At 40.7% G+C, this 25,708-nt stretch overlaps 1 protein-coding gene across 1 annotated transcript; it reads right to left on the reverse strand.

Annotated features, from left to right (window-relative positions):
- Positions 1–7,054: 7,054 nt before the first annotated feature.
- On the reverse strand, positions 7,055–23,753 carry LOC107205356 (cytosolic phospholipase A2 epsilon-like). Its single transcript, XM_033515360.1, has 20 exons — positions 23,676–23,753; positions 20,957–21,029; positions 19,875–20,011; positions 19,361–19,492; positions 17,850–17,890; positions 17,121–17,163; positions 16,422–16,485; positions 16,060–16,229; positions 15,838–15,918; positions 15,055–15,092; positions 14,227–14,362; positions 13,421–13,557; positions 12,797–13,019; positions 12,000–12,114; positions 11,528–11,665; positions 10,096–10,203; positions 9,378–9,569; positions 8,743–8,909; positions 8,162–8,348; positions 7,055–7,616 (listed from the first exon to the last, which is right to left on the reverse strand). The coding sequence occupies exons 1-20, from the start codon at positions 23,718–23,720 to the stop codon at positions 7,408–7,410; spliced, it is 2,436 nt and encodes an 811-aa protein (XP_033371251.1). The 5' UTR covers positions 23,721–23,753; the 3' UTR covers positions 7,055–7,407.
- Positions 23,754–25,708: the final 1,955 nt, after the last annotated feature.

Here is a 25,708-nt window from a genome sequence, read left to right on the forward strand (position 1 = left end):
TAATTCAAACATAGATTAATAGAATCTTTTAGGTTGGAAAAGATCTCTAAGACCATTGAGACCAACTGTTAATCTAACACTGCCAAGTCTACCACTAAGCCATGAAGGCATTAGGATAGAAAAATGAAATGGCTTGAGAAAATTTGGACCATAAGGTAAAATCAGCAGAAGATGAATGTTTCTATCCACTAGAAGAAATATTAAATTGCTTTTAAGAGGTCTCTGTATGCTCCTCCCCCTGACAAATAGGGAGTATAGATATTTGTTGTTACATATATGCTAACTTTACTCAGACTCAGAAAAAAATGTGCATTCAGAAAGTATTTCAGAAACTCTCCAAGAAGGACTTAATGTCCTAGACAAATACTTATAGTACTTCATATTTGCAGGGTTATTTGGTCTGTTTATTCTTTCACAGAACATAATCTCAGTCTCTTCTGATTTGACTCCCAGAAGACCTGTGCATATGCATAAATGCAATACCTCTTTATTATGGAGCTCATATATAAATTTCTTAAATAAGTCTTTTTTTGTAAGGCATGCTCCGCCTTGAGTATTCTAGTTCTTGCCAGCATCACTATAGTATCTCCTTAAACACTAAAAGGCACTGGGACTGCAAAAACAACTTATCCAGAAATAACTGGCCTCTAAACCTTTTCAGCTGTAGCAGGTTAGTGGTGTCTTGCTACCATAATAAAATCTCCAGCAAGTGCTGGAGAGGTATGCCTTTGAGTTTACTGTCCTTATCTGTGACATCATAGGCTATCATCAGCTTTAAATTTCCAGTATTCATTGCAGTTAGCTCCAAGGGATACAGTGCATTATAAAAAATTACTTGATGCATAAATCTGTTGGTTAGCATAGTGCATTTCCTGACTATAGAGAGAAAAATTCCATTTCCCACAAGCATTGTTATTTGAGAGTCCTAGGCAAGATCAAGGGGACCCCAATGCAGGTGACAGGTTCATCCCTGATTCTGGCAGTTCCTTCAAGACGTCCCTATTGTTAAGCAGGGTCTCTTTTACTTCCTCAGTGTAAAAGTGGCCACAGCACCTTTCTGAGTGCATTGCCTTTCCAGCCAGCATAGCCAGCGTGTTTCAGCACACATCAGGAGACTGCTTTTTTCAACATGACAATGCCTCAGGATTTGGGATAATGAAATTCCTAATTTTTCTGTAGTTTCCTAAGTTACAAAAGATAATAGAACAGTGCATTATGAGACCACAGCCCCCATCTGATGCAGATGGCTCCAGTATGAGAGCCCTGGTGAGAAAACACAAGCTAAGGGAAGAGGACATCCTTAGGGAAGGCATACCCAGATGAGGAAAAGCTGCCAGCCACCGTGGGCATTTCCCATCCTATTTGCCAGCTGAGAGGAAAAGGAAGCACAGGGTTAGGTGATGTACTCACTCCATCTCATCTTGCAGTGCTGAAATTCCTTTTGCCTCTTCCTTGTATGGGAAAGGCCTGGCTGTTGCAGAAGCTCTTGCACCCAGTATCTCCCTTGTGTGCTGAAGCCCTGCTCATTCATTGCGCAATCAGTACTGGCGCGCATGGCAGCCAATCTTGCCCCATATACAGCATGTTGTCACTGGGAAGATGGAGTGATAGCCTTTCCAGGGCACCTGGTAGGTCATGTAAGCAGTGCTTAACAAAGCCAGGCTCTGTTGGGAGTCAAATCTGCCCTTTGTTCCCTCTGAGCTATCACACGTGCCTCGTGCCAGCTGCCCCTGGGATGGGGTCTCAGTGACGATACATGACTCCACATGGGTATTAACCAAACAGTGCCATTTCTCAGCGACTCCAAAAGGCTTCACAGTTGTCTGTGGGGCCAAACATGGGACAATCTGGGATTGGTAAGCAAGAGTCTCACCATCATTCCACATGCTCCAGCTGAATAAAATAGAAACCCATGCAGGAATCTAGTGTGGCCACTTGCTCACAAAAGGGCCGATCACAAAGATTAAACTATGTCGACAGCCCTGTATGGAAAGACTTTAAAGAAACCATTGCAAAACATCTTAAGGAAGTGTTTCAGAAATGCGTAAGGAAAGAAACATTCTCCAGGAGATCGAGATAGGCAACTATGTAAGTACATCCTATTACATGCTAAATTAAATCACCATTGCAACATTATACTGTGCTAGAACTCACAGACATCAAAGTCAAGCATGACTCCTAGGTCAGGTCAAGAAAACACAGATTAAAGAAGAACAAATTCTTAAGTGGCAAACATTGCTGAATATCCATTATAATAAATGAAAGGGAGCCACATGTTACTAAAGCATGTGGAAACCTGTCTAAACAGCTCTTGCATAAACTCTCACATGGGTTTGATATTTTGACCCTATGTGATGTAACAACTAAAACCTACTCAGATCACATCACACATTATATGACATTAATTTCATGTGATATGACATTAAAGGAAAATTAATTATTAGCTGCATTTCTACAAGTCCAAGACAATAATAAGCTCATATACGCAAATAAAAAGGAAATGTTTATGAAGAGAAAGAAAAATGCCACCAAAGCTTTGGACTTTAACTTGCATAAAAAGCAAAATAATTTTTAATTATGCAGCTAAATCAGGAATGATAATAAAACACTTGTATTCTATGTTCAAAAAGAAGACACGTTACATGTTTCACCAATGAATAATGAAAATGAGCACATAGTCATATTACATGTAATAAGACAGAACAGAGATCATTCTTACCAATTAGTTTGTAAAACATGGTCTAGCATTCTTGACTATGCTTCAGCTATTTTAATTCTTGGTATACTGCAGAACTACAGAAAGAATGTGAATATTGTGCCAGTTTTAAAAAGCAGCAAGGGGGATGTGCCAGTTGTTTACCCTGGCTGCCATTGCCATAATGAACATAATGAATGACTAATTAAAATCAATTATCACATATTACCACTCCAGATTCTCTTGCTATTCCTCAAAATGTAGGATGGTAGTCATGCATGCCAAATGCTCCATCATCCCTGAAGTAGTTGATAGAAATACTTACATTAAATGAAGAGTTGGTTTTAAGTTGCATAAATTCTTTACATTTATGCTTCATACGTTTTGTACAGCATTTGTTAATGTATGCATGCTTATATTATATATAACTTTCAGCATACAAAGCAATTATACATTGAAAACTGCAGTCCACCACATAAGGGAGTGTTTTGCCAAAAAAAGATTGTTGATGTGTAATTAGTTGTCCTTAGGACAGTCATTAGCTAGTACAATTTATTGTCTGGACAGCAGATGGTTCCACCCAATTCCATATATATGTGTGTGTGTGCATGTGTGTGTGTGTATAGAAACACCAGGGGAGATGTGGAGTAAAAAATTTATGTCTGAAAGACCTTGCATGAAGGCAGAAGTAAGAAACCTACCTCCCTTGCATGTGAGCTACACGCCTAGCCATACGGTTCAGTGAAGAGCTTAAGAACCATGTATCTGGGGAAAAAAAGAACAGGGAAAAAGGATAGGAAAGCTGCTGGAAGTTGATATTAATAAAGAGATATAACTGTGCCTTTCTTTTTCTTTTTTTTCTTTTTATTCTTTTTCTTTTCCTTTCTTTATTAAACTTTGCAAAAGACTCGCTTATATTTGGACTCTGCACAGAAATTCTTCTTTAATTTCCTCATATTAGGTATGCTATAGAGGTGATGCCACTGTGAGACCAAAACATGTGCTGTCCTATGCATGCATTGATCTTGCAAGGCGGGTTACTCAAGCTGTCTTTAAGTGACCAGAGTTCAATAAGGCTGCAAAGGATGTCAAAGCAATTAGAAGATGTCCTCCCAGAAATGTGCATGGCATAACAAAATCAGAGATTCCCCATAAGGTGATGGGCAGTTTTGGTAAGCCCTGAGCTGTCTCTGGAAGCCAGTCAGTAGGAGTGTTTTTCAATATGAAGAAACAGATTTTGTTCTACCCTGATATATCATGTTTTTTTAGTCTATTGTGAAAAGATGGTAAGATTTTTTAATGCAAAATCCGAAAAGAAAGTATATATTAGGAAGCTAAAGAATAATTTTTCTAACTGATTTCAGAAGTAGTACTCAGTGCTAAGTATCACTGAAAAGTTTTCTTTTGAGGAATTTTTAAGAGTTTACCAGTCTCAAACTCTATTGAACATTTTCATGAATGCTTTGGAAACAAACAAGGCACCCTGTCTGGTCAGATTAGCAGAACAAAGATTGACAGAGTAATACTGAGGACAGGGCAATCATAAAGAATGATCTGGCCTGCTTAACCCTGGCAAAATCTAATTCACTGGAGTGTGAGTTATGATGAAAGGACTGCCAAATGTTACAGTTTACTACCCCTTACAAAAGGGAAGACTGGAGTGTCGAAAAAACAAACTGACCAGCTTATGGAAGACAAACAACTTGTCAGAAGCCTTTAAGGCAAATGAGGACAACTGGATTCTATATATAGAAACAGGGAACTCATTTATATGTAAGAATATAAGAATAACAAAGCAATGTTAATCTCAGTGTGTAGCAGTTGTGGGAAGCGTACTGGAGTCTGCATTTGATAAAGGGACAGTGAAGAATTGGGGGGGAATGCAAGGGCAGAGATACATTGGGATACATCAAATAAAGAGGGGTTTATAATCAGAATTTGGAGGGTTGCATCTACTGGTTTGATAAAAAGAAGATTGTGATGTAAACTAGGTATATTTTATAAAATTGATCCAAATAAAAAAACAGTGGTTATGGAATGGCTTTTAAGGTATTAGGAAAAGATGTCATGTGCTAATATGTGGCCAAAATAAACGAGGCTGGAAACAAGGTGCATACCCATTGCTGGAAGATGGTCACTGACCACAACATAGCTCCAACAAATGTGGTGACTTTGCCATTCCTGGTATCTCTAATAGAAGGGGGATCATTTGTCTTCAAAACAGACTTTGGTCAGCCACAGGTGATCAAGACTAACATTTCAGTAGCTCCACAGCAGGTGACAGTCTGACATCTAACAAGTCTAACAAGATGATCTGATGGTACTTCTGGCTTTTAGAAGCCATGGAAAGAAACTAGATGAATAATCTAGTACAATATAAAGCTCATTTGCTATTTTATTTTTTCCACAGCCTAATAACAATTCACCAGAGTTAAACAATTTAATAGCTCTTTAATTTAACAGTACAGAAAACTGTCACTCAGTGTTCTGCTAAAGGCTTATTATGTACTTGCAAACAAGGATTGCAAAGGCAAAGGATGCAATCAAGCTAAAAATCCCTCCAGGCTTAGCTTTAACATCCAACAACTTTGCAAGCCTTCTTTCACCTCTCCTAGCACCTTTCAGACTATTTATTGCACTCCCTGCTGCACTATCTCTTTAGATTTCACATGCAAGAGGTGTAAAAAGCCTCCTTCAAACTTGCTGAATCTTGAGTAAGGCCTGTCAGAAAATGTCTAAAATGAGATATTTTTTTTAAAATTACCACAGTGGATTCAAAAAGCCTATCCATTTGCTGGGCATCCTAGAAGAAAAGGCAAGCACAGAGCCACATACAATATATTCAGTTCCCCACTGGCATGTGAATGGCTAGAGCTGGAAGCATTAATCATACTCTGTACAGAAATTACATCTGCCCTGCTTGTATCTGTAGGAACCATCACTTGAGATGAGTCAGTCCAGCCTCACTACAACACCAATTCCCAGACTTTAATTCTGGAAGGATAGGTGCAAAGTAAAGAATTGCTAAAAGACAGAACCTATTCATAATCTAAAGAAAATATCTTCCAAGAATCTATCCTGGACAAAGCACACTATTAAAGCTACAACTTTTCAGCAGTACAGAAATAAAAGCATGACTATATTTAGAGAGGTCATTTGAAGAAACAAGGCAGGCATTTCATAGGCACCCCTCCCTGTCATTGTCACTTCTCTGTATTCTGAAACTGAGAGCTGCACAGAACACTATTGTCCTTTGCTGACCTGTCATTAGAGAAACACTGTGTCCTGCTCCCTCTGCCAGACTGATGATGCTGTTTAATGCTTCAGAGTGACATGACTCAGCCAAGCACACTGACTATCTTTATCTACTTGTTTGGAAAGCAGAGATCAAATCCTCCACATTAGCCTTGAAATGCAGCTGGCAGCCACAGAAGCCACCTCAGCAGCAGCCCACCCTGCTACCAACACTTTGCCATGTAAACCCAATACAGGAAGACACAAGATACTCCAGAGACAAGTATAAACTGGGAGAGGAGTGGCTGGAGAGCAGCCCTGCAGAGCAGGGACCAGGGGGTGCTGGTCAGCAGTAGGCTCAATATGAGCCAGCAGTGTGAACTGGTGTCCTGAGATGCATCAAGAACAGCATTTCATATTCTAGTCTGTATCTTGTGCATTCCAAAGAATTTTAAATGTTACACAGGTGGTTTCAGTAGGCTACAAATTGTAGATAGTCTACTGTTATGTACATTGAGAAACTCAAGTTAACCTTTCAACCTAACACTCTAAAAGCACTACAGCAAAAATCTCCCAAATCCCAAAAGTCCACGAACCCATAAAAAATGTTCAACCAACCAAAAAAACCAACTCAAAACCTGGCAAACCAACAAGTCATTTACACTGCAGATTGCAATGAGGTCTCCTCTCAGTGTCCTCCAGGCTGAACAGACCAAGCGACCCCAGCTCCTCCTCATACAGCTTTTCATGGCCTTCAATGCCCTTGTCTGGAGACTCTCTCATATCTTAATATATATCTTGTCACATTGCAGCATCCAAAACCACACAGAGGACTTGAGATGAGGCTGCCCCAGTGCAGAGCAGAGCAGGACAATCCCTCCCTTGCCCAGCTGGCCATGCTGTGGCAGATGGCCCCAGGACAAGCTTGGCCCTCATGGCTGCCAGGGCACCGCTGACTCGTGTTCAGCTTGCCACAGACCCCCAGGTCCCTTTCCACAGTGCTATTCTCCATACAGTATGTGCTTTTCTCTAAGCATGCAGTGTGCCATGATCCCAGTCACCAACCTGTCCCAAAGGTTGCTGCTTGTCTCAGAACCACCTTGCAAGTACAAAACACAAGTCAAGTTAGTAAAATATGCTTTTAATGTTGTCTGTCCTGAAGATGTCAGGCTTAAACACTTAGAGCTCTTTCTCAGGGCAACAAGCACCATATTTATTATCATTTTAGCACCTGCTTTTTGGCTGCCCATCCTCTGTATCATACAACAATTCATACTCTGTTTTTGTAACTGAATCACAATGATTTACTGCAGTGAAATTCTTTGGAGAAAAAGGTTTTCTTCAGTCTTTTTTGTTTACCTGAGATTACTAAATAGTGGGATTGAGCAGGAATACTTTGAAGCCTGCTGGCTAATTGTAAGAGACCTTCAGTCTCCTGGCAGGTTAAGGGACTTAAAAACACTCTGTCTTGTTTGACATCATTTCTTTATCTGCCTTTTCCGTGCCACTGCTGTGCGCAAGGCCTGTACAATGAGGTCTTCGTTATTGAGGATGTTGTATTCACCCAGCTGAACCAGGAGGTCATACTCCTTCTCAGTGTACTGAAGGGAATACGTCGAATATGGGGAACAGCAGCCATAGAGATCAACTTTGCCATCTTCCATCTCTGACTCTGAGCGCTTCTGACCTAGGAGGAAGGGGTGAGAAATCACTCTGGTCATAAACAAGCAAACTCTTAACAGAGAAAGGAAAGGAGGTGTCTTTCCACAGAGTTCATAGTATAAATTACTTGTTTGGCTTTAATATATTTTTAGAAAAAGAAATACTTCTTATTCAAATTGACAGCTCAGTCCCTGGCTCAAGTGCATACCAGTGACTTCACAGGATGAGGGCAGAAAAAAGGGTGATTATTCTTACATGGGTCTGCACTGTAGTTCTTAGCTGTGCCTTAAGGTACCTACAGTATGTGTCTATGGATGTACACATCACTAGATACATCAAAGTTACCTGAAAACTGATTACCTGCAAGATAACTAGCTTAGGGATTGAAACATCACAGCTCTGGCATCAAATCTCATGTAGTTAAAAAAAAATAAGGAAAACTTTAAGGAACAGAAAAGTTTGACGTACTGAAAAGGGTAAACAGTGAAATTCAAGAGTTGGAGTATGAAATAGACTTTTAATAGACTGTCCATGATGTAAACCTTCTTTTTAACATGTTTGAGTACTTGCCTGGTGCTTTGTATTTTTGGAAGGTATCATTAACTAGTGGGAAAAACAGCAGTACTGGTGCTCCTGGAGTCTCAGCACCATCAAAGAGGTAACACTCCTTCAGCTTTTTCCTGTCTTCTTCACTCAAGTCTACCCTGGGAAAAGCAATTCCCTGCTCAGAGCAGTACTTGCAGGTCTGGTCCAAAGCCTGGATCAAGGAACAGAGCAGTACTAAGACTTAAAATTGGATTTTAAAGATTTCTTGAAGTCTAGTATTAAAGGAGACATTTTCTAAGCAGCTTGTGCAAAGCAAGAGCCTAATCCCTAATCAAAAGCACCCTGTCACTGGACAGAAGGATTTGTGTGGCTTTTTTTTATTTTTGTTTTTGTTTCTGAGTCTTAGCATAGTACAGTTTATTGTACAAGAAAAACAAACAAGACTACATGCAGCCTATAAAAGATGTATCACACTTCATCATGAAGCTGAAAATGCTGAAGGTTTACACTTTTAGTAGGACCAATACAAAAAGAAACTAAGTGTTAAAAAATTATAGATATACACATGTTGAAGAAGCAATAAAGATTGTTTGAATTATTGTCACCTGTATCTGGGATCCTGCACTGTAATTTAAATGCAGGATGACGTCCACCTTTCTCTCTGGTTTTAAAAGTGGCATGATGCTTGTATTGATGAAAAATCCAGTATCTACCAGAGACAGGAATTCATCTGACTGCGTCAGCTGGTTGGGAAATGTGTCTAACACAGTATCTGAAAGAAAAAAATATTCTTGCTCTAAGTGCAATACTGCAAAACTTGCTGGCCTGTTTCTCCACCTTTAGACCATGTCCTCAGAGCCTTAACTGGTTACAGTCCTTGGGGAAGGAAGATTAGCCATATCCTTTCTCTTCTGCCCCCTGAGCTCCAGTCACATGCAGTTTTGTACCTGCAGCAACAACACTCATGAAGGGGATTTACCGTGCCTCCCCACCGAGGGTGTCTTTGAAAAGAGGAAGGACCTGGTGGCCTCCAGAGGGGAGTGCCACCAGCAAACCACTGACACGTAGCTCAACACCATGTCGTGCTACATCCTGCAGCATCATCAGTCGTCGATTGGTCTAACAGAGATTCTGCCCAAACCTGGCCTCCAACCTCAGAGAACAGGTTTAACTTCAAATTTGGAGTTTTGTTTTGTTCAGTTTGTTTATTCTCTCCCCAGGCCCACGGGTCTCCTGTTACCTTTCCACCTGCAGAAGTGTGTATTCTCCAGGTAGTCGTCGTGCATCTGGAAGCCCTTGAGGAAGTTGTGCTCCTGGGCGATGCAGACGCGGTCGGCGAGGACAGCGCGCAGGGCGCTGCCCAGGGGCCCAGGCGGTGTGAACAGCCGTGTCTGCAGCTCCTGGGGCTTCACGGGCAGCGGGGGCTCCTCCTCTGCACGGGGAAAAGCTCTTAAATTCCACCTGCCCAGAGCAGGGTCAGCCCTCAAGAAGTCAAGGTAAATAATAAACCCTGATGCTTTCTCTTGTTAAACAGACCAATGAGCATAAGTGACCAAGCAAAACAGAAAATAAGAAGCTACTCTTACTAGACAAGTACCATTTCCTTACACAGTCTGGGCTTGGATAAAAATGCCCAAGATACAGTGTCAAACAGCAATAAAAGTCTGCTCCAGGCATACACACATTAGAGGAACAGACTGAATGCAGGCTTTGGAAAAGAACAGCTGTTGTTCTTCTTTGTATCACTTGAAGCAGTCAAAATCATTTTGCTTTATTAATAATTTACAGATCAATCTTATTATTTCTGGACATTTGAATCATCTACCAGCATCAGTGCTGACCCTTAATAGATCACAGGACCAGAGATTTTTTAAATTATTCATTTGTAATTTGCATCATGAGACACGTAACTCCATTCAACAATAAATACACAGTGAAAAAGAATAATGGTTGTTTACCTATATTGTCAATTTGGTCCCGGGTCCACCTGTGCCAGAAATCTTCTGATGAATGGGACAAATTCCAGATATATAACACATTGAATGAAAATAAACTACTCCACATGCCTGTAAAAGAAAAGAGCTTTCTAACCCAAACATTCACATATCATGAATCTCAAATTGTTATAATGAGACAAAACTTGTGAGGCTTGTTTTCTGTTATTTCGTTTTAAAAGCATGACGTGTCATTTTTATTTGGCTGTTGGTTTTTAAACCTTATTTTTGGTGTCCAGTTTTTGTCTTGTGGTACTTAGGGATGGAGATATTTGCAAATCAATATGGAATTGGTATTTTTAGGAAAAAACCACAAGTATCATGAAGTTTGTATAAAAAGAAAGGAGGAAGGGTTGCAATTCAAGAAATCTGATGTGAAATTATATTGGTAAGGGCATAACTACAATATAATCTTACAGCCTCTGCTTTTGTAGGATCCCCTTTTTGAGAATAAGCCTGTTAATACACCAAGGGATCAGTTTTGACCATGCATTTTTGCACTTGAAAAGCAATTTCTTTGGTTATCCATTAGGACACAAGTTCTGACTGTTTTTTCATTCACGGAGTGCAAATGTGTGACAATCCAGCACAGACTGAGGCTAAAATAGTACAGTGTCTCTTTTCTGCTCAGTGGAAGAGAAAGTCAAAGAGAATTTTGCTTGTGAAATCAGTCACAAGCTGACAGCTTTGTCTCTTTCTCAGGAAAACACATATCCATGCTCTGCTTCAGTCAACAGCAAAAATGTTTGAGGATGGCTGTGTTGTTTTCCCCCAGCCTTGCCCAGGCAGTGTGGAGCCAGTGACCTGTGGCCTAGGACCCTCTGGAGCAGGAGGGCCTGGCATGCTCAAACACACCCTGATGCACTGGAGAGTCAGCATGAAGGCTCGTGTAAAATGTTTATAGCGAGCATACAAAATACTGACTCTCCGTGAGACAGACAACAGGCTCAGAAGTTCACCCTTCTGGGGTAGCATGAGCTGAACCACGGATTCCCAGGGACCTCAATTTTATTGTTGTACTGGAAGCCATACTATATTTTAATTCAAAACTAGGTTTAAAAGTGTAAATGACTATTTGATAGCCCCTCTGAATTTTCTTCTTTACTGCAAACTGAATCCATTATAGTAAGTATTAATTTAGCAAAGAGATATTTATCCTCTCTGGTGAAACTGCCATGTCAGTCCTGCACCAATACTTTATCAGTGTGTAATTTATATAGCTCACATCAAAAAAAACCCCAAAAACTCCCACCTCCCCCAAAACACCAAAACAAACAAACACACAAACAAACAACAACAAAATAACAATGAAAAAATCCCCAAAATAATAAAAGCCAACCCAAAGCCTCCAAAACAAAATGAGCAATAAAATAATTTGTTGTTTTTAATAGCTTACCTTCCAAGAAGCAGATCCTGGATTCAGGGACCTTCTTCATCAATCGTCCCATGAAGAACTCACTGCCAAAATCCTCCGTGCGAACAAAAACTCCATATTTTTGCAATCCCACCTCATATGGGGTGAACTCCACCCATTCTGTAAGAAAGAACCCAAAGAAGAGAATAAGTTTTATTATAGCCCTCAAAATAATTTTTGAGTCTAATATTTCTGACCAATAGCAATGGGTTGTAAACATGTTACAAATAAATACTCATGAACATGGAAAAGCTTTGGAATATTTTTGAGTCTGTTTCATAGACAGAATAGACAAGTCAAACTTTTACCTCACCACAAGGATATTATATGAGTACACATCAGCTGAGATTCTGGTCTTCAAATAAGAGGGGTATTTAGGCTATCTAAAAAGACTGTTCCATGATTTACCACCTAAAATATAAAGACAAATGACTCTCAGAAGTCTCATAATTACCTTTGAAATCCAGAGTGCTGTAGTTGTTCTTGACATTGACTGCAGTGTAGATAGGAAGTGGGTTCTGACCACGATCAATGGCCTGTTGCTGATCTGAGAGTCTGTGGTTGTCTTTCTGTGATCCCAGAAATACAGTTACACTGAGAGAAAAATTACCATGGCAATATTTTCTCTGCATCTAAGCTTGCAGGGCAGAAAAATTCTTGCCTCTAATGTATCGTGTGTGCTTGGCTTATCCTCTGAAATGTTCCATGTTTTTCAAAATCCCCAAAAGTGTTCTGTTACTGAAACACCTGCAGCCATCCAATCTGATGCCAGATTATTTGATGATGCATTAAGATGTAAATGGAAAGAAATTATAAAGAGCAGAAAGCAATACTTTTGATATAAAACACGTTATTGCATTACGCTGCAGCTTTATGGAAGACCTCACACCTTTCAAAAGTCTGCAGGTTCTTTAGTTAACACGTCTCATAGGCATGCATAATGTCTGCAATTTTGTTATTTCTAAACAAGTAACTTGCAGAATATTAAAAGAATTCTTAAACTGTAATACTGTTTGAAAATGTTATACTTGGGGTTTCCTCAGAAAAATATATTGAAAATTTCACAAGCAAGAATGCTGATTTTCACCATGAATGAGTATCTACAAGACTGGCTCCAAATGTTTTGGAAAACATTTCATTTGTCTCATAACAAACTGCTTTTCTCAGAGCCAACAGAAAAATATCTTCTCCAGAAATAAATTTTCAGAGAATGGTAAGCCACTGTAAATGCTGCTTTATGATATACTGTACCCCATCATGCAAAAAAGATTCCAGGACAAGCCCCCAGAGGTCTATAAAAGATGTTTTGCGGCCCTCTCTTTTCCGTTGGCACAGCTGCTTTTTGTAATACTTCAAATATTCCAAGGAAAAGGAATTTATTTTGCATTTTGTCATATGTTTTCGAGCCTCACTGATTTGCTTGTCGAGATCCTTTCGTGACCAGTCAGCATCTCTGTACAAGTTTGACATGGTCCTAGGAAGAGGAAATACATATTGAAGAGGGAAAAAAAGCGCACCAAGGTTTGAGGTAGGCATTTTATGTTTTTGTTTTAAGTTCTTGATTTGAAATTAAGATTTCCTGTCTTCAGTTCCCCATGAAACTCTCATGTTCCCTTTGAAGTCACAGCCATTAACCCTGCCAAAATACCCTGCACAATTTTCCATAAAGCACTATTAGAAAATTTTTTATCATGTAGTTGTAAATTATGTGACTTTCCCCCATGAAAAGACTTTATTCTGTCAATTTTGGAAGGTTAAGGAGAAGGACTGCTGAGAAGCTGTTATAGGTACACCACTGTACATCAGCCCCAGCCTTCTTCAGCACTTTGGTGTCACCAGGGAGCCTCCAGCCAAGGGCTGCCCAGTCCCACTCACCACGTAGTACCAGACAAGCCAGTCAGGTAGGTGGCACAGTCCAAGACATTGAGCTTCTTGAGCCCTCTCAGGCTGCCATAGAGTGCTGTCAAGGATCTCATCCCTCCTCCCGTGGTCATGACGGCCACCACCGGGGTCTGTGCAACACAGGGACACAAAGGGCCGGCGTCACACAGCGGCTGCCCCTGACCGTGCCTCTCAGCAGAGACCTCCCCATACGTAAAGCCCAGCAACACCACCTGTGCCCAGGCACAGACTTCTTTCTAAATGACTTCTACTGAAATATAACCTAGCATTTATTTTATAAAGGAGAACAGGAGTAGAAGCAATGACCATTTCTTGCTTAGATATCTGACACTTGTTCCCAATGGGTTCAACATAGATGTTTGGTACTAATCAAATAAAAATGCATTAATTTAAACCAAAAGAGAGAGTAAGAGAGAAAAAAAATCAGTTGAAAAAGCAGGAATTAAAAAGAAATCTCACAGGCTGAAGAGAGAAGGGACTATCAACAAGGATAACAATAATAGGGTAAATAGTGTGGAAGAAGCCATTCCTACATAAGGAATATCTGGCTTCCAAGGAAGGTGTAGCAGGAAAAGGGTTAAACTCAGGATAGCAAATGCAAAGAACACAAACAGCAAGGTGAATTTACAAGTATGGGACAGTATTGGAGGTATACGTAAGTTTTAAGATGAGGAAAGATCAGAAAAAAAATTATCTATGAAGAAAAAGAGGTTGTATTATGCCATTATGCTCTCACTGCTAAGTACTGATAAGATTTTCTAAATGTTTTCCCTACAGACCTCATGGTCCAGCAGATCCTGTTCCAGCTGCAGAACCTTCTTCAGAGCAGGCATAACATAATTCTTCCTTTTGCAGAGAAAGTCTTGTTCCTGTATGCAGAGATCAAATCCTAAACGCACATCAAGGTGGTCTGGGCTGAAGCAGAGATCAGGAAAAAAGCATATTTCATTTTATGATTGGTAAACAAGCTCAGAATTTCCAATGCAATAAAACAAAACTGTTTCACAAAATACTCCAATTACAGGAGGTCCCTTTCCTACACTCCCAAGCAAGTATACAATGATGCTTGAAAGAAGGACAGAAGAAAGGACTGATAAACTCTAAGCAGTTATCAAAACAAAACCTAAGGAAAGACATTCCTGCAGCTAATTTCTGGTATACCTGCTGTCTGGATTCTCTCATATTTTAGTGAACTGAGAGCTATAGGAAAAAATTTTCATACTTTCTTGAATTAGGCAGAAATTTTCCCTACTTCATAATCAACGATGCCAGGTGATTGGCTGCGCTCTTGCCCAGTGTTAAAGAAAAGGCAAAAGACTGTGCTGAGCATAACACTGGGTAGCATAACTGACTTGTAATATTATTTTTTTCTATTTTATGCATATTTTTTTCACTATTCGTGTCTCAGTACATGTAGATGTACTCAGTACATCTACATGTATTACACTACACTACATGCAGTGGCTTCCAGCTCATGTGTATGCCACAAAACCTGATCACACCACTTTACAGTCCTGCTGTGAGTGCCTCCTCCCCAGTAAAGAGCCCAGGGTGAGAGGAGTTCAGCTAAGTAAAAGTCAATCTCCAAGAGTGGCCAAGTCTCTTACCAGTCTTCTGCCTTTGCACATAAATCAAATCTTTTATCCTGGAAAGCAAGAAAATGAACAGTGTGAGTGCTGACAACCTGCTTCTTCCCTGCAGCCTGAGGTGGAATTTTATCTTGTGCCATCCTAGCAATGTGGGTACAAATCAGGAGCTCTGAATAATCAGGAGCTTGAATAAACCAGCAGTCTATGCAAATTGACAGTAGTGTTTTACTGAAAGGGAAGTTGTTCAGTAATTTTTAATGTTTCCTAGTGAATGTAACATCTGAGGATAACTGCTGTTTACAGAATAATGATCATGTATACTTCACCCATCTCTGCTAACAGTTCCTCTTAGGCAGCCAGCCAGGGCTATGATTCTACACAGCAGCATTTATTACCCCCTTTCTGTGGCTTATACCCCACAACAGTAGTGATCCTTTCATTCTACATGGATTTTTTTAACCATGAGTCTAAAAGTGCTTTGTAAAGCATCGTCAGCATCAGCAGAAGTCTGACACTACCTCAGTCAGTTCAGGTGCACCACTGGTGTGTGAGAAGGGGAAGGGCAGAGCTTCAACGTTAAGTGTGAAGTAAGATCAGGATGGAGCAGCAAGATGCCTCACATCTATTCAAACAGAACAAGGCACAATTGCTGTGCCTAACTGCTGAAAGACCTACCACTGTTAGGCTGTGGTGTTTTTATCTGCAGGCTTTCATTGTCAGAAAGTACCATGGTAATCATAGGGGGATGCAGACTTCCACATCCAGGTTTCTCAGCCTCTCCCACAAAAAGCAGGCACTCACCTCTGCTAAGATCATATTTTTTCCACTTGGAATGGAATGAAGTTCCACATTTGCAGAGCTTGTATCATACACATGTGAGTGCTGAAAAATACCAATAAACCTACGTTTATATTGTATAGAATGTTACATACTGCCCACAATACAAATTAATGTTACTATTTATGCTGTCTAGTATTTTACATGCCATTATTATGTTTTTTTTAAAGCTCAGTTGTAACATACTGAGGAGGGAGGTAGTTTCTTTCCTGGTAGTGTAACATCCAGTGTTGGCTGCTTGTATCTGGCATAATGGAATTTGGCAGGAAAGGAGGAGCTGAAAACCAGATCAGATCCCAGCACAATGTCCTGGGTGCCTTCATAAGAGCCTTGCACTTTAAAGGAAAATTCTTTTTCTAAGGAAATGACACAAAAGCAGACACGTTAATTTTCTCATCAAAACTGGCAACAAAAATTCTTACAGAGTCTGTCACAAGGCTGTTCTCATGCTTTGGATTTGTTGGGGTTCTTTAATTCTTACATTAAGCCAATTCTGTTCATAATAATAGCACATCAGTTAAAAATAGCTGATGGAAAAATAACCTTACTTGATTTTTTATTTTTCTTCTTCTTCTCAACCACCTGAACTTCTAAGCAGCAGACTTTGCGAGACTGTAAGAGAGGCAAACAGTAAAATACATCATGGCAGGGAATTTTCCTACGTGACATTCTGTTTCCTAGTCCAAACAGGACACAACCAGAGCGAGGCAGGAGTGCAGTGTGGATGAAGAGGGCTTGCAGAAGGGAGAAGATGAGGACACAGTGAAAAACAGTACTTTCAGGATCCCAGAGATGCAAGGATTGTTTTATACAGAATTCATGAGCAAGCAAAGATAATAAATGAGAAAATGCCAGGGATGGGAAGTCCCAGTGTAAAAAGCACAGTTATGAATGTGGGAAGTGAGATGTGCATGGGACAGGACAAACCCTCTCACTTTGGCAGTATGGGAATGTGAGAGGAGTGATGTCTAAGGAAGAATTTACTGCTGCACTGATGTCTCAGACCTAAACCACTTCCCTGTGTTTCCTTTATACAGCAAAGGGTGTTGGGATGGGGGATCTCCGTGCTGTTCCAGCCACAGTGTCTCCAGAGGTGCCATCCACAAGGATGTGTCATGATGAAGTGGGAAATGGCAATGTTTCAATGCTGGCTGTCTCAGTCCAGGGGTATGTTGTCCTGATGACTGTGAGTCAAGTGAAACAAGTGTGGCAATAGGACAAGAAAGATGATGAAATACAACACTCACCACTAGCACTCCATTAGTAATGATGGTTTCAGGAGGGCCTGAACTAGGAAACAAAGAAAAATGCATTTACAATAACTCATTAAAATTACAGTACTGTTGATGTGCTCCACCCTCCTCCTGATTTTCCTCTTGCATATTTTTTACCTGCATATTGGATTTGAAAGAAAAGTTCCAGGAGACTTGTTGTACAAGTTTCCTCACTGTGCTATGTCAAGGCACAATTGTCACCCTACTGGCTCATCCAGTCCTGGAGCTCAGCAAGAAAAATGCCAAAGGTGCTCTGAGGCCAAACCACTGAGCAATTTTATGCTGAGTCCCAAGCTGAGGCCAGGGATGGTTTCATGGAATCCAATTTTTAATAAATCATGCTTTTCTGGATGATGGAACAATGAAGGCTCTGGATCAGAAATCCAGTGCATTATTCCATGTGGTGTTTTGAAGGGAGGTGGACCCTCTTGCTGATCTCAAACACAAGTGCATAACAAATAAGCAACATTCTGGTCTTAAATTATGTTCACTACATTAGACAAATAAAAGGTTTTAGGGTGTTCTCCCTGTTTTCCTGATGCTCATGGGAGGTCATCCTGGCATTCACCCATTTGTCGACATAGCTCATAGCACAGATTCCTTGGGAATGATGCACTCTGAACAATCAGACTAGACTATTTCATGCCTCTGAATTGCTGTTTCTTTTTGTTCCAGGTAATGTTGCATATCATGTTTACTCACATATTATCCAAGGCAAATCCCACCTCCAACTCCTCTCGTCTCTGGAAAATAAAGACAGGAAAATTATTTTGGTACTAGCGTACTGGAAGTTCTCATAATGCAAGTCCTCATTCTCACAATCTGGGTATGCATGCACTGTTTGTGACCAGCAGAGCATTTAGAATAGAGTCACACACCACCACACATCTGTGTGTCTTGAGTCTCAAGATTCTCTCCTGGTAGGAAGCTTGTGGATAGCTGTCATAGCAGTTTTTAATATAGAAATTGTTTGGCTTGCCTGCCTCTGCTGGAGCCTAAGGGACAGACCTAGCAGGAGATGTTGTATCATTCTGAGTCTCCAGCAAAAAGAAAGGGGATCTGCTGAAGGGGAGAGGCAAAGCCTTCTGGTGTCAGGAAGTGAAATGGTGACATGCAAAGCAGCTGTGGAAGAGGAAAACCTCTTTGTCTGGCAGCAAGTTTAGGGCATTGGGACAGTGGTAAATCTGACATTAAGGCCTGGTCTGTGAAGTGGTGAAAAGGAGTATAATCCTCAGGGGAAAGAAATCACAGGCAAGAGGAAAACAAAAGTAGGGACAGAAGGGATGATGAACAGCAAAGTGAGATCATGCTGTAGGCTACTTAGTTGCTTAAATTATCCACTCAATTAAAGACACCAAAAAGTTATTAATACAGGACAAAAAAGTTTACAAAGGCTTGAAGAGTATGAGCTCTAACTGGTGTAGCTGTGCAAAAAGAAAAGGCTTGGATATGGCACCTGTAACCAAAGTGATCAGCTGGGTTACAAGTAGCCAAAGTTTTAATTTCACCAGATCTTAGCAGAAGTCCACACACTGCTACTTTGATATTTTGCAAGGAACAAAATTGTCAAATAAGGCATTTAAAGACAATGAAGCACAGTGTGGAGCTTGGGTGTATGTAGATAAGGTAATTCCTCAACTGAGTGGTGCACTACAGATGCACAAGAAACTGGAACTGGAAAAGGAGAATGATAGAACATACTGGGAGATGGGTGTACAATTTTCAGTGTCCCTGGACATTCAAGACAGGATTATTTCTTGCTGCCAAGCTGGGTGGCATGACCTAGACTTTATTTAAACACCCATGCCACATTCCATAATTAGCAAATAGTCTGGTTTGACATTTAGTTCTGATCAGGGAATTTTTACTTCCTGATTATTAGACTAAGTAGTAGGTTATGACAAAAGCATCAGGTACTGCCATGGACACCCTCCTCGGCCTCGATGGGGGCAGGCTCAGCAAAGAAACAATTTTGCCAATACACCTGAAATTTGTGACCCTCTCTGGCCTAAGGCCAAACTTTTCAGTGTGCCTACAGATGCAGGTGTGAAGAGGTTTTCCCACTTTAGAGTGAAAACCAATTTATTTTTATGTGGCTAGGCAGCTGAAACACAACAAGGAAAAAAGGCAACATTTTACAAATAGCATTTTAGACAAAAAAGCTAACAATCACATTCTTGCCAAGCTATTCCATTTCTTACTTTGGACCTCACCTGTGAATCACACTTGAAGTGCATGAAGACTTCCTCCCCCAGGGAAAGTTTGGCTATGTCAAAGTACACCGTGAAGAGGTGGTCATCCTGAGTAACCACATCCTTATCATAGAGTGCCAGCTCCAGCACATTCTGAAAAAAGAAAGGACTTCAGAAATGTGTCAGGTTTTATTTGAAGCAGGAGATCCTTAGGACAACTGTTTTGGTCAGCTGTTGTGAGAAGTGGGAGGGGAGAAAGAAAAAGAACAGGAAGGGAAGGAAGTAGACAGGAAATCAGCTCCATGTTGGCACCTCTGAGGTGGAATGAGAGGAAATCACAGACATTTCAAATGCCATGTTCAACCTATGGCTGAGAGAGACAATCGTCTTGCATGGCATGGAAAACCATCATGATTCTCTTATCTTCCTCCATCTTTCCTCGCCTCTTGAAAAAATTGCTTATATCCCTTTGCAAAAGGATAAAACCTCTCAGTAGCTCCCTAGGTCAGCTACTAGAAAAGTCCCTGTTCAGTACCTTGACCTGACTCTGGATCCTGAAGTAGAAAGTTTCATTCCAGACTGGATCTTTGCAATTCTTGATGGCTTTAGTCTGAAATTTGTCGTTTGAAGCAGTCGGCAGCCACAGGCTCACGTAGCAATCAGTATGGCTCACTATATTAAAAACACAAAACACATCTAAAATGATCATTTGCTCTAGAAGAAGGAATTAATTGAACAATATGAAATTTCATTTTCAAAAAGAGACACTGATGCAAAGTGGCGTGGTATATTTGTTCAACATAAACAATACAATTTAAGTAGTAGGAATGGAGAAAAAGGAAGGGTGACATGACTCTTCTCTAAGTAAATGTGATTAGAAATATAATAAATACATTGAAAGGTTTTCCCCTTCTATGTCATCAAACAATCTATTTAGCCAAGAATAAAAAAAAATCTAGGACAAATGCAACAAGCATTAAGGAAACAACATGATATCTTCTCATTTAGCCAAACAGAACATTAAGAAAAAGCTTTCTGATTTCTGCATAAGGAAAGATACAATCTTCTATTATATTTCGGTTCCAGGCCAGCAGAAACCAAAGGAGCTACAAAATGTAACTACACCTGATGGGCTTTTACCTGGGAATTCTGGCACATAGAGAATTAGGGTATGGCAGTTTTGATTATTTGAGAAAACTTTGAATACAAGCTAAATTTGAGACAAGGCTTCTGATCTTTTAGTATTTACTCAATTAGTGTCACCATTTTGTGTTCTTTGTTACATAAATATACTCCAGAGGAAAACATGGGAGATCTTTCCACATCTTTTGCTTTCAGCAGATTGCAGAGCTTTTACTGCTCCCTTTGGGGACACAGAGAAATGTGTGTGATAGGCACAGCTGTGACCTTACAGACCTTACCTCTGCACAGAACAAGGGCTGATGCAAAGAAGAGCAACACACTCTATCTTCACTGCTGGAAGCAGCCCACCAGCAACAGAACTTTCCCAATTCATGGAAGAAATCTAGAAAGCACCTTTACTTGGAGCAGGACTAGCTATTAGCCCATGGAGGTAAGAGGCCATGAGCTCCTCTGTAGAGCCCTACAGATACTTACAGACATCTGCCTGGTGGATATTTCTTGCTCTTATGACTCTTACAGTCAGTAAATAACACGGAGAGGATTCTACCTGCAGGGAAAAAAACAAATATACAAAAGAGAGGAATGAATGCCAAATTTAGATAGCATATGTAGAAGACAGAAGCAATCAAGAGAGATAAACACCCAACTCAGGAACAGTTCAGTTGAATTTTCTGTTTGATTATGGAATGGCCAATACATTTATTATTATTATTATACTGCTAACATCTAAATCAAGTACTAGACTGAAATACTTCCTTTCTTCTGTAGTATGATATGAGGCTTTATCTTATTAGAGCATTTACTTGTTTCTTATCTAAAATCTGTCTGCACAGAGTCCTAAAATTCAGTCCCAGCTTGGGAGAAGATTAATTTTTTAAATTTCCAAGGTAGAAAATGAAGACATGCTTTAGACCTTTTTCAAGTGATAAAATTATTATTGTGGTGATTGCCTTCTATCCAGTCATTACATATATTCAGTCTCCTGGGCTATGAAATTATTTTCTCATATTCCTGCTATTTTAAATGTACAGTACTCTGCAGAGTTAAATGCTGAACTCCAATCCCCAAACTGATTTTAAGATCTGAGAAAGAGATTGCTGCTTTGCACTTCCACCATGCTACTTACTATGTATGAGCTTTTCATATATAGCTGCCCTCCTGAGCCAGAATCACCTCTGATTTTTTCTTGTGAGAAATTTCTTTATAGTTTTGAAGTATATAAACCCTTCACATCCTGAGTTTCTTTTGTTTTGCCTAAGAAGTGTAGGCAGTGTTTTACACCTGATAAGAAATTTTTTTCTTGAAGTTTCCCTCTTTCATATTAGCCCATGTTTCTGACCTCATGCATGACTTCTTAGCCTGTCATGTTGTTGTACTCATATTGGAGATACGAGTTTATATCTCGTCTCCCTTTACCATAAAATAAACAAATAAATAACCTCCACATAACTTATTATTTCTACTGCCATGGAGATGGGGGGAAAGACACAACATGCTGGAATATAAATCCACAGGAAATTTTTGCTCCAAAAGGCCTAAAAGGCACTTAGTACAACTACAGGGCCATGGACAGGCAAAGACTTCACCTATATTGCAAAATGATTATACAAGACCACTGCCAGCCCTGAAGCAGAATAACATGACACTGACCTCATTAGACCCACTGAGAAACAAGTGTGACACAGGTACTGCAGGAAAGGAGAGCAAGACTTTTGCTTGGACTGTCTGAGCAGAACAATTTGGTGTGTACTGTGTTAATAATGTCCATTCATAAAAAGTGAAGTGCATCAGTGTTCACAGGCTTAATGGAATATACGTCCATGTGAAGTCTCTCCAAATGTTTAACCTGAGCGTATCAATGCAGACAGCCAGGGCTAATGAATGCATGCTGTTGAGACTGGGGACAATGTGCAAGTAGGCTAATGAACAAACAGGTAAAATCAGCCTCCAATTAACCAAAGCATCCCTCTCTAGGAAAAGGCAACAAGAATATGACAAGCAGGTCACTGGGTGTGCAGATCAAGGGTGTCAAACCACTGCTAAGGGCCCCAAGAGTAGCTGTAGATCAGACTACCAAGGACACTTGAATTCATATCTAAAACCTAACTCCTAAAGGCACAGAAATGAGGCAGGTACAGAATGTGCTCAGTAATTACAGAACCGATAACATGCTGCCAGTGGCTGGCTTTGGAGAAGGCAATTCCTGGAAGGGCTCAACTCAGTTTCATGGATCAGATGCCCTGGAGCCACCTTTGTGGCGATCCAAATGTGCCAAAAAAGGCAGTGCAGATTGAACCAAATACTCAGGCATGTGGATGTGCCCCGTCATGACCAAGGAGCCTTGGCTTAGACATCACAGAGCTATAAATAACAAATTACCAAAATCCAGCTTTGTGAGTTTTGCCTAAAAAATTTGAGATGTTTGGTGTGTTGTGAGACTGCTGCAAGCTCTGAAGCATAGAGAGTTGTATTGCAGGGTGTATTTTCTCTTTGGTATTTCTTCTTTGGGTTTCCCATTCAGCTAACCAAGAAAAGGTTGGCTGTTCCTTAAACTGAGAGCACAACACCTGCTGCTTAGCAACTGTGCTCATCACAAAACAGAACAAGGGAAAGCTCCTAATTATTACTAAATGGGCTCAAACTAGAGAGAGAAAAGGTAAAAATCTTTTCTAGCACATCTAATCCTATCATTTCCTAGAGGAGAAATTTCATGTCTGAAGGGTCCTGAAAATCTATTCATTTTTACTAGAGGCCAGAAGAGGGGCTAATTCAGGAAATCAGGTGTTGAAAATCCACTTTAAGATTCTGCCATACTATTGTGAGAGTAAATGGCATAATTTCCCTTCTCTTGCTGTCCACACTGGCAGGAAACTTGCCCTTGTGCTGCAGCAAGACATGTAGAGAAAGCCTATTGAAACCCATCCTTTTAAAGATATTAGTCTTGTTTAAACAGAGATTGTTCCCCATGTGCCAAGGACAGGAAGCCACACTAGGAATTTAACATGAAGCAAGACTACCTAAGTGGAATGATCAAAGCGATAAGCGGGACAGTGCCTCACAGAGGGAACTGAACGGGTTACAGTAGCTAATTAAATTGTTTGGCAGATGCTGAACCCTATCTGTTTTCACCCAGCCTCCACCCATCAGGAAAGTCCCCTTTACAGTTTCCTTTCGAAATTCTCATTTGTGGTACCTTTGTAAGAGAAGTCTGCTGTTTCCCATCAGGATTCAGCTGCATAGTTCCGTCTCCTTGTTGAGAGGTTTGAGTGATCAACTCCTGGAACAAGAAGGGCCAACGTTACCCCTGGAAAAACCATCATTTCTCTTAAAGGCAACCCTCGTTGGGAACTGAGAACTTTAGAGCCACAGGGACAGGGAGCCCATGGTCAGTGCTGGCTGTAGAGCCTTGGCAGGAACCGGGGTTTCCTGCGGTGCCTGGTGCCACTGCTTGGGCTGTGCTTGCCCCACTAAACCTGAGAGGAGGCGTAGCAACCAGGTAAGGTCCACCCTTCATGACACATGGGGAGGGGAAGCAGCTCCTGGCCCTGGCTGTTAAAGGAACAGCAAACCTGTCTCCTATAAACACACCCTGTCATTAATCTTTCACCTTGAAGTACTCCTCTGTGTTATTTAATACTTATTCTAAAGTTGCAGATATGGTGTCTCTAGAATTAATAAAATCCCTAAATATTCAAAATGCTCCCCTTGTAAATAAGCTCTTACTAATCAAGTAGTTTTAATTTTCTTCCTGTGGTTTACTATAACTTTCAAAGTTTTAATATTGAGGTCTTGAAGCCTTGACTTTCCTCGTCCTGCATAGAGTTATTATAGTCAATGGAAGGTCAAGAAAGTAGTATCATCTTTGCACTACATGCAGCACAAGCATTTGAGATCCCAGATGCCTTGCTTTGCTCTGCACCCTTCTTACCTTAGACAAAATGCCATCCTGGTCCATTGTGGTCACGTTTACACACACATCCACTGTTAGCTGTGGCAATGCAATATCATCTGCCAGCTTCCACAGACACCAGTAGTTCAAATGTCCCAGATGCTGGTGAGCAACTATTTTATAAACTGACTCAGAGCCCCACCTCTGACTGGTTTCTTAAAACCAGTTACTCCCCTCCCATTTTCTTATGGTAGGAAGCTGCATCCTGTGGTCAAGTAAGTAGGAAAAAATACCTTTGCCTATATAGCAGGTGGAAGTATTGTGTTTGAGTCACTTTGCTCTGTACTGGCCAATGGCAGCTTTAAAACTAAACCTAAGAGAAGGATGCTCTGACCTTTTACCTGAACTCTAAACTTTCAATTTAGCAAGACCTCAAAGCCCACAGAAGTACAAACTCTGCAATAAGATACAGCAACAGTACATAAATTGAATTTAGGTTATCTGTGAGAGTGAGCGGACACAATAAAACAGCTAATGAGAGAAGAAAAAAAAGAGAGAATGCTTTTGTTCTCAGACTAACCTGGTTATTGCAAAAAACAGTTTAAGGCTTTCTGAACCACATGTCCCTACAGTCCCAGGTCTAGGCATACAGAGCACCACAATCACATGGTGGTTTATATCTACTCAACCAAGGTCCAGCAGGGCTGGGTCTCTCCTCAAGCCATTGTATTCCTTCCCTCTCCTTTACTATGGCTTGTTATTATTATTTTTGTGTATAGATGTAGAGTCCTGAAGCAATGACTTTCCTTAACTTAGCTCCACACCCATGAATACTTCTGCACCATTTTCCAGCTCACACTGACTCTGGCTGCAAACTAGCTGCATTTAAGTGCCCATGTCTGACCCAATGAAACCTGCCAGCCAGATGCAAAACTCAGCCCTGACCTCAAGCTGCCCTCCCCAAAGCCCTTGGCACAACTGTGACACCACTGCTGGGGCAGGACACCTGCCCCTGTCCACACACAGCTGACCCCTGTGCCATTGAAACTGGCATGGCTCACAGCTCACTGGGAGAGGATTAGAAAAGGCAAAGACTGTTGCATCATCAACAGATCATAACAGATCAAACTTTCTGGGGAAAGGGATTCTTTTGGTTTCCCCGCTTCCCCAGCACATCATCTCTGAGTGAAAAGATGCTCATTCCCTGAGCATTCTTGAGCTTACTGGTCAAACATTGCCACCAGCCAGCGCAGGTCCCCTTTGCACATTGCCATGCAAAATAATATCATCAGTCATCACAGCCAACTTGGTAGAATAAATTTTTTGCCATAGGGGAC

This window comes from Parus major, chromosome 5 (assembly GCF_001522545.3).
Source record: "Parus major isolate Abel chromosome 5, Parus_major1.1, whole genome shotgun sequence".
Lineage (NCBI taxonomy): Eukaryota > Metazoa > Chordata > Aves > Passeriformes > Paridae > Parus > Parus major.

Bases quoted from the DNA above. Each gene is read 5' to 3' on its own strand.
- LOC107205356 (XM_033515360.1), bottom strand. From the start codon at position 23,720: ATGCAGCTGAATCCTGATGGGAAACAGCAGACTTCTCTTACAAAG. The intron at 21,030-23,675 runs GTACCACAAATG...TTTTCCCTGCAG, and splicing joins AGCAGACTTCTCTTACAAAG to GTAGAATCCTCTCCGTGTTA. The intron at 7,617-8,161 runs GCAAGTACTCAA...CCTTCCTCCTAG, and splicing joins CCAAAAATACAAAGCACCAG to GTCAGAAGCGCTCAGAGTCA.